The 9,761-nt window shown below is 28.6% G+C and overlaps 1 protein-coding gene across 1 annotated transcript; it reads left to right on the forward strand.

The window, feature by feature from the left end:
- The first annotated feature begins 6,358 nt into the window (after positions 1-6,358).
- LOC100255690 (cathecol O-methyltransferase 1) lies at positions 6,359-7,860 on the forward strand. The gene is made up of 4 exons (XM_002267507.3): positions 6,359-6,798; positions 6,911-7,221; positions 7,309-7,373; positions 7,465-7,860. The coding sequence occupies exons 1-4, from the start codon at positions 6,398-6,400 to the stop codon at positions 7,759-7,761; spliced, it is 1,074 nt and encodes a 357-aa protein (XP_002267543.1). The 5' UTR covers positions 6,359-6,397; the 3' UTR covers positions 7,762-7,860.
- Positions 7,861-9,761: the final 1,901 nt, after the last annotated feature.

Raw genomic sequence — 9,761 nt, forward strand, 5'->3', positions numbered from 1 at the left:
AGATTGAGTAAAATAAGAGTTTCTTATTTACCTCATTTCCAAATTGACCAATCGATTCAGCATTTGGGTCTAATTTAGTAAACACATCATAGACTGCTTGAATTAAATCTGGATCACTACCAACTCCAGGCCTATATTGAAACCTTGGATTCAAGAAGTATGCTACAATAAAATTATGTAGATTTAGTATTGTGTAAGAGAAAATGAAATAAAATCAAAGTAACAATTGTTGAAAATTAAGTACCTGCTGCATGAAGTGGATGTTCTAATGTTTTTTCCCCATGATCTTTGATAATTTTAAAGATCCAATCGCCAACTTGTTGACGAATGAGATTCTCTTTCATCACTTGCATAAGCTCGTATAGAAATGACATTATGGGAACAACTTCTGAATCCATGATTCGAAGCACCACGAATATTGGCTCAAAGTATGAAACAACACGTGTCACTTTATCCCAATACTGAGGGTCAAACATTAGTTTCTCCATATCTCATCCAATGTTTGTCCAACTGAGCTTGTGTTTTGTCCATTCATCACTCATAAACAATTTCTTCAAATCATGCCTTTCTTTAAGAAGACTTTCAAGAGCAATATAATTTGTAGCAAACCTTGTAGCTCCCGGTCAAACAATGTCTCCACCGTAGTACTTTCTTATTTCTGCAAGTAACCAACCATAATTGTAAATGAAATTGGTTATCTTACGGCCATTGTGTATCACATCTGCAATATTAGGTATTTTCCCGATGTCTTCAAACATTAGGTTGATGCAGTGTGCCGCACATGAGGTCCAATATAAGTTAAACTTCTTCATCAACACCTTTCTTGCTTTCATGAACACTGACCCATTATCTGTGACAATTTGAACCACATTATCTACCCTGACTTCTTTGATAACATTCTTCAATAGCTTATATATGTGTTTATGGTGTTTGCTGTTGTTCAATGCATCGACTGACTTAAAGAACACCGTACTCCCTTTTGAATAGACCATGAAATTAATTATACTTAATCTCGTGGGCCCTGTCCATCCATCTGACATTATGGTGCAGTCATATGTCTTCCATTTCTCTCTTTGTTGGTTCACATAAGCTTCCATATATTTGTACTCCATTTTGAAGTACTTATTCTTTATTTCATATGGAGATGGAGGTTCGATTCCCATTCCTGCAAATCATATGTAAGAAATATTTGAAACATGACACAAAAGACTAAACCTACTCAAGGTATGAAACAACATAAAATTTGAGAACTTAGAAATTACTTGCTTGTTGTGCACCAATAATCATATTCTTGAAGTGGTGAGAGTTTGCTTTATTGGGTGTGATGCTATCATAAATGAAAATTTTGCTTATTAAGCATCCCATCGTTTCTTTAATTGAACCACCATTTAATATATTTTTAATATTTTTTTTGTCTTACTATAGAAGACTTGTAGAAGAAGGGTGAAATAGGTGGTGATGGGTTTGAATGTCGTGTACTTTGAGATTTCTGCATTGTCAGCGCACCATTAGGGCATGACAGTTCCCATGTTTTACGCTTGCTTCCCACAACACTTTCATATTGTTGTCGTTCCCATTCTGTTGCCTTCGATGCACAAACCGCTTCTCGATAACCATCCCGCTCATCCGGGTGCATATCTATTGGATACATATACACTTTTTCATCTTCATCATCATCCTCGTCCATGACATGCGTATGCCTAGCCTCTATGGTGCCATATAATTGGGCCCAGATCTCTTCAATATGTGCAATTTTCTTTGTTTTTGCTTTATTTTTTTTCATGTAACATTTCTCGTATCTCTTTTTTCACTTTGGGTGGCATTGTAGGACACTTTTTGGTGTTGTTATTCAGGTCTCTATGCGCTAAATGATACTTGAATCGACTAATGCCTCCACTCTTCATCAACAGTCCACAAAAATTACAAATTGTCTCATTTCGGTTCCCCTCTATTGGTGAACAATACTTCCAAGCTAGATCTCGGTTGAACATGCCACTTCCACCATCCCCACGTCTACTTCCACTTGCACTAGCCATTGCAAATCTATTGAACATATACTATTTAATTACAATTGAATAAAAATTTAAATTAAACAAGTAATTAAAAATAAACTTATTGCAAATCTAGTAATCATGCCAATCAAACTTATTGCAAATGTACTAATTAATTACAATTGAAAAGAAAAAAAGGAAGAAATTGGGAAGCTAATATTTTTAATTAACTTAATAAATCAAATAAGCTAAATTAATTCTTTGAAAATATACTAATTCATTCAAGAGTTACAAAAATGTACTAATTAATTCAAATGGACTAATTAATTATGATTGAAAAGAAAAAAAAAATTGAAGAAAATGGGAAGCTACTAATATTGTTAATTAACTTAATAAATTAAGCTAAATTAATTCTATGAAAATCTACTAATTCATTTAAGAGTTTAACAAATGTACTAATTAATTCAAATGGATTAATTAATTATGATTGAAAAGAAAAAAAATTGAAGAAATTGAGAAGTTACTAATATTGTTAATTAACTTAATAAATTAACAAAGCTAAATTAATTCTATGAAAATTTACTAATTCATTCAAGAGTTACAAAATGTACTAATTAATTCAAATGGACTAATTAATTACGATTGAAAAGGAAAAATATTGAAGAAAATGGGAAACTACTAATATTGTTAATTAACTTAATAAATTAAGCTAAATTAATTCTATGAAAATCTACTAATTCATTCAAGAGTTAAAAATGTACTAATTAATTACGATTGAAAAGAAAAAAACATTGAAGAAATTGGGAAGCTACTAATATTGTTAATTAACTAACCTAAATTAATTCTATGAAAATCTATTAATTCATTCAAGAGTAAAAAAATGTACTAATTAATTCAAATGAACTAATTAATTACGATTGAAAAGGAAAAAAATTGAAGAAATTGGGAAAATACTAATATTGTTAATTAATTAAATAAATTAACTAAGCTAAATTAATTTTATGAAAATCAACTAATTCATTCAAGAGTTAAAAAAATGTACTAATTAATTCAAATGTACTAATTAATTACGATTGAAAAGAAAAGAAAATGAAGAAATTGGGAACCTACTAATATTGTTAATTAACTTAATAAATTAACTAACCTAAATTAATTTCAATGAAAATCTACTAATTCATTCAAGAGTTAAAAAATGTACTAATTAATTACAATTGAAAAGGAAAAAAAATTGAAGAAATTGGGAAACTCCTAATCTTGTTAAAATAAATTAACTAACCTAAATTAATTTTATGAAAATCTACTCATTCATTCAAAAGTTAAAAAACGTACTAATTAATTACGATTGAAAAGAAAAAAAAAATTGAAGAAATTGGAATCTAATAATATTGTTAATTAACTTAATAAATTAACTAAGCTAAATTAATTCTATGAAAATCTACTAATTCATTCAAGAGTTAAAAAATTATACTAATTAATTCACATGAACTAATTAATTATGATTGAAAAGATAAAAAAATTGAAGAAATTGGGAAGCTACTAATATTGTTAATTAACTTAATAAATTAACTAAGTTAAATTAATTTTATGAAAATCTACTAATTCATTCAAGAGTTAAAAAATGTACTAATTAATTACAAATGAAAAGAAAAAAAATTGATGTACTAATTAATGACAATTGAAAAGAAAAAAAATAAAATTGAAGAATTAAAGAATATATTAATTAATTACACTTCAATACAAAAATAATTAAAATTTAAAACAAACATAACTTAAAAATAATAATAATAATAATAATAATAATTGAGTAACCTTGGGAGCAATGAGAGATCAAAGATGAAATATGGATGAAATTGGTAAAAAATGAGCTATTTATAGAAAAAAAAAAGTTGGGCCAAAATAGTTGTTGGAATCTCATTTTACCGTTGCAAAACAAAATTGGCCGTTGGATTGAAATCTAGGCGAATTCTGACAATTGGATCATCATATAACCGTTGGGGTTTAATTCTGGCCCTTGGATCACATCCAAATTCAATTTGGACCATCAGATGCACATGAAATTGATTGTTGGAGATCGGACCAAATCTGGATCGTTAGATTAACGCGAGGAAGCTGGGAGCCATCAAATTAGAGGACCAAGAAAGCAGATGAAGGCACCCCATCAGACCAGATCTAGACCGTCAGATCAACATAGGGAAGCAGATGGAGGCACTGATTTTTTCCGAAAAATCAGCGATACAAACCAAAATTTCGTCGATAAATTGTAGCACCTTGCGATTTTTTGCAGATTTCACCAATTTTTCACGTGAAGTCGAATTTTCGCCGATTTTAACCTAAATTTGGCGAAATTTCTCCTGTCAACATTTCGCTCTCCTCTTTTGTATCACTAGCCATCGAAACTCGAAATTTCAGCCAAAAAAATGGAAATTTTCATCCATGACTATAAATGGTTTTTCAACATCAAAACTAATTTTTCAAAATTTTAAAAGCAAACACCTAAGGTTGTTTCAAAATCAATTTGAAAATTAAAAACACTTCTTACAATTTGTCAAATGGATTCTAAAAATGTTCTCATTAAAAATATATATCTTTTTATTTTCTTTTACTAATTTTCCTTTGGGATATATTTGATTGATTGCACTTTTCATACCATTTTTCTTTTGATTTTTTCTATTACATTAAATAGTACAAGAACTTAATACATATAAGTTGTAAATTTATATTTGTCATAATCCCATATTATAATGTTAGCTTAATTACATATTATAAATGACTTCTAACTTTTATTTTTATTTTTTTATGCTAGATATAGCTTTTAAATTTTTATAAATTTAATAATAACTTTTTATTTAATATAATTAGTAACCCATATGAAAGTTTAGAAGTAATATATATGAATAAAGTTCATTTTTTACAATTTCATAAAATAAATTGTTCAAAAAATATTAAAACTATGAAAACCCTAATGCTAAAATAAAATTAATAAAATATATTAATATATATGTTACAAAATCAATTTTTTATTTAAAATAAAAGGAAATAAAATTAAGCTAATTATAATATAAAATGAATTAATTTTTAAAAATTATTTATATAAAAAATGAAAATTAAATAAAAAATAGTAGTTTTGTCTTAAATGAAAAAATTAAAATTTTAAAATATAAGATAAATTAGCTATAAATTTTATTAAGGGTAATATAATTTAAAATTTTTGTTTTTTTTATTTCTATTTTTAATTTCGAGTATATTTTTAATTTTTTATTTATAATGTAGTCTTAGTTGAATTCTAATATTATAAATTGGCCTAATAGAAGAAAATGTGATAAGCTATTATTGAGGATTTTGAATTCTAATACTATAAGATAAATAGATTAAGCCATTTAATTAAGAAAAGTTAGCTCATTAGAAGAATATGTGTCAAACTATTATTTGGGCTATATTTGGTTCTTGGAAAATACTAGAAAGAAAATAAATGTTAAGCTATCAAAAATTTTGAGGGAAAATAGAAAGGAAAAAAAATAGAGAGGAAAAGTAGAAGGGAAAAAAAAGTGAAGAAAAATAAAAAATAGAGTTAAAGTCTGATAAATCATTTTTATTTGTTACTCCAAACTTAATTTATTTATTTTAACTCGTCAATATAAATATTAAATAATTTGAAAATATATAAGTTTCTAACTAATTTTAATTATATTTGATTTTAAAAAAAAATTTCATAATATAATAAAATATAAGAAAATCATTTATTTCCAAAAACCAAATATAACCTTAAGGAAAATGATTTTTTCATATTTGATTTTATTATGAAAAATATAAAAAAAGTCAAATATAATTAAAATTATTAAGAAAATTTATATGTTTTTAAATTATTTAATTTTTATATAGAAGATTTAAATATGTGAAAAAAAAAATGAAATAACATATAAAAATAATTTATTGACTTTAAATCATTTTTTATTTTCCTTTACCTTTTTTTTTCTTTTACTTTTTCTATCTATTTTCCTAAACCAAACTTGTAAGATTTGTTAACATGAAAAAAAAATTTAGGCATGAGCTAACTTGGTATGGTATAAAAATATGGGAAATGCAGCAAAAAGGGTTATTTATTTATTTTTAGTAGTATAATAATTTCTTTCAAATTATCATATTTATTAATAATTTTCAAAGGGCGAAAGTTCCTTTTTTGGTATGTGAGGAAAACAGAAAGAGATAAGCTTAAAAAATAATGGATATACCCTAATATGGAAAAACATCTGGGCAATGGTCTCAATGGCCTGGCCGTGGAGTCTAGTTTGATACAGCTAGGACAGGAGGGATAGTCTCCATATCCAACTATATATATGGAAAGAGGGAGAGGGAGAGGGAGAGGGAGAAGGAGATTGTGATTAAGGGAAGCAGCGAAGCAAGAAGAAATGCAGACTCATAATGGCAGTGATGGGAAGCAAGAGGCGGCAGAGCACTACTCCAGAGCTATGCAGATGGCGACCTCGTCTGTGGTATGTATGGCTATGCATGTGGCCAACGAGCTTGGCCTTTTTGACATCATTGCCAAAGTGGGTCAGGCTTCTGCCTCACAGATAGCATCCCACTTAGCCACAAACAACCCGAACGCACCCACAATGCTGGATCGCATTCTCTACGTTCTCACCGCTCACTCTCTCCTCACTTGCTCTGTCGATGACACTGATGATGGGCACTCCAAGAGGGTATACGGGCTCACCCCCGTCTCCAAATTATTCGCCCGTAACGAAGATGGGGTTTCGTTTGCTCCATTAATGGCGTTGAACCAGGACAAAATCTTCATTGGTAGCTGGTCCGTCAGTTCATTTTCCATTTTCCTTTCCCTTTCCCTTTCCCCCTCCTCCCCATGTCCTATTTACCTCTTGTAGTTTAGTGCTCACTGCTCATCTTTCAATCTGTTTCAGGTTCGAAATGACAAACGCGATTCTTGAAGGAGGGATACCATTTGACAGGGCCCATGGATCAAACGCATTTGAGTACCCTAGAAAGGACCTCAGGTTCAACAAGGTTTTTAACGCAGCAATGCACAACTACACAACCCTATTTATTAACGAGACCCTCGAGTCCTACAAGGGTTTTGAGCACCTCAAAGAGGTGGTGGACGTGGGTGGAGGTCTTGGGGTCACCCTCGGTGCCATCACATCCAAGTACCCCAGCATTAAGGGCATTAACTTCGACTTGCCTCATGTTATAGAACATGCCCCACACTATCCAGGTACGTTGCTTCAGGTACTTTTTGTTCTTGCATCCACTTTCTGTTTCTGGCCGGGTTGAAATGGAAAAAAATCCTATTTTCTTGCAGGCGTAGAACATGTCGGAGGAGATATGTTTGAGAGCGTTCCCAAAGGAGAAGCCATTTTTATGAAGGTGAGTTTGAGTAAATGGAACTTTTTTATTTTATTTTATTCCTTAATGCTATTTTGATGTAATGGGTAATGATTTTTGTGATATCATGTAGTGGATACTTCATGATTGGAGTGATGAACACTGCTTGAAGTTGTTAAAGAACTGCTACAATGCTCTACCGGAGCATGGGAAGGTGATAGTAGTGGAGGGGGTTCTTCCGGCAGCACCGGAAACAAGCGCTGTTGTGAAAGCTGTCAGTCAAACAGATTTGATAATGATGGCTCAAAACCCCGGAGGGAAGGAGCGGACTCGAGAGGAGTTCCTGGACCTGGCAACTGGAGCTGGGTTTGCTGGAATCAGATTTGAATGCTTTGTCCTTACTTATTGGGTCATGGAATTCTTTAAGTAAACTGCACATTTGGTTATCCTTTTCTTGGTTTAGGGAGAGAGATGGTTTGCCATGTTTTACAAGAAGATTTTTCTAATAAAATGAGGGATTCAATTTGCCTGCTAAATTGTTGTGCAAATAGGAATTTGATAATGAAATTTCATAAATTGGTATACTCTACTCTGTCGTCTTAACAAGAAGGGGTTGAGCTCTTGCTATTTCTCTACATCGATGGACATGAAAACGAATTAAGAGATGTAAACAATTTTTCATTATTTTTTCTTTAAAAATTATGGTGGTAAGTTAATTCTTAATTGGAACATTCATCTCAACTTAACTATGGTTAGGTTTCCTTCATAAAATACTTAACTAAGATCATGTTCTTAATCAGAATATATATTATCCACCTAGATTTAATTATGATTAAGTTTCACCTATGAAAAACTTAATTGAGATCAAGGATGAAAATATCGGTAATCATGGATATATCGGTATTTCGATTTTACGGATATATCAATGGATATTTTGGAAAAAAATATCGATAAGCTTAAAATTGTTAAAAACTCATGAAAATGTAAGGAAAACCTCATAATAATATAATTAGAAGTATAATAGACATTTTAAAGTTATTTTATTGAAAATTTTGATATATGTATAACATGATTTATCATATTTAATAATAATATCGTATGCATCGATAAAAATATGAATTTTATAAGTGTACATTTATTATTAAATTACACCTAATATTATGATATTTGATTATAATATATCTAATTTTAAAATATATATTAGTATTAAAATATGATCAATTTAATTCAATTGTATTAAACAATATAAAATAAATAATGATATATATATAATTTTTTAATATTTAATTAATTATTAATGATATTAAAAACATTATGAAGAAAATTATATAATTTTATATTTTTGGTAATTAATAAAAAGACTTTGCATTTAATTATAAAATAATTATAATTAATTTGCTCTTTAAAATATTATTATATTTTCTTTATATAATGAATTTAAGTATATATATAGTTGTTGCATATTATGTATTATTGGGCAACTTAGCCCAGGTGGTAAGCGAGTGAACCCCAAACCTTTTGGTTTGGGGTTCAAATCCTCTCGGTAGCAAGCACGCGAGAAATCGCCGCGATTTCTCGTGATAATTTCTCACGATAAATCGCGAAATATCGTGTCGAAACCCTTCGATACACGAAATATCGCGACATAATCATAATATTCACTTTACGTAATAAGTTTTCTATTACGTTAACTATCATAGTTGTAATTTACATCTATGAAATTCTTTAAGGCTATGTTTGGTTTTTAGAAAAGAAAAAGTAAATGAAAATAAAAAAATATATTTAAAAATAATAAATTATTTTTATGTGCTACTTTAAACTCATTTTATCTATTTTAACTTATCGATATAAAGATTAAATAAGTTAAAAATTCATAAGTTTATTATTAGTTTTAATTATATTTGATTTTTTTAATATTTTCCATGAAACAACCAAACATAATATATATATATATATATATATATATATATATATATATATATATATATATATATATATATATATATATATATATATCAATAGAAGCTAAAATATATCATAGATAAATAAAGGAAAAAAAAATTACAACTGTGAGAGTCAGCCCTACTCTTGGTATTTATGCCTTGAATCTTGAGTAACATGCACTTGTGTTCTCTTAAAAGAAAAAAAAATATATTAAAATGAATAATATTTTATATTGTATTTTTTTTACTAAAAATAGTATGTTCTAAGTATTATATAGAGATATTTTTCACAAAAATGAAAAATAAAATAGAGAAATTTTTAATGTGTCAATCAAAACTATTTCTATATCCACCAACTTTCTTTATATAACACAGAAAAATAGGGTGTTTATGATGTGTACGTGTGGGACTCTTACATGTTTTGTAATACCCCCAATGAGCCAGTACATTCTTTATTAAAAAAAATGGAATTTGATTCACTTATATA

The sequence above is a fragment of the Vitis vinifera genome, chromosome 15 (genome assembly GCF_030704535.1).
Source record: "Vitis vinifera cultivar Pinot Noir 40024 chromosome 15, ASM3070453v1".
Lineage (NCBI taxonomy): Eukaryota > Viridiplantae > Streptophyta > Magnoliopsida > Vitales > Vitaceae > Vitis > Vitis vinifera.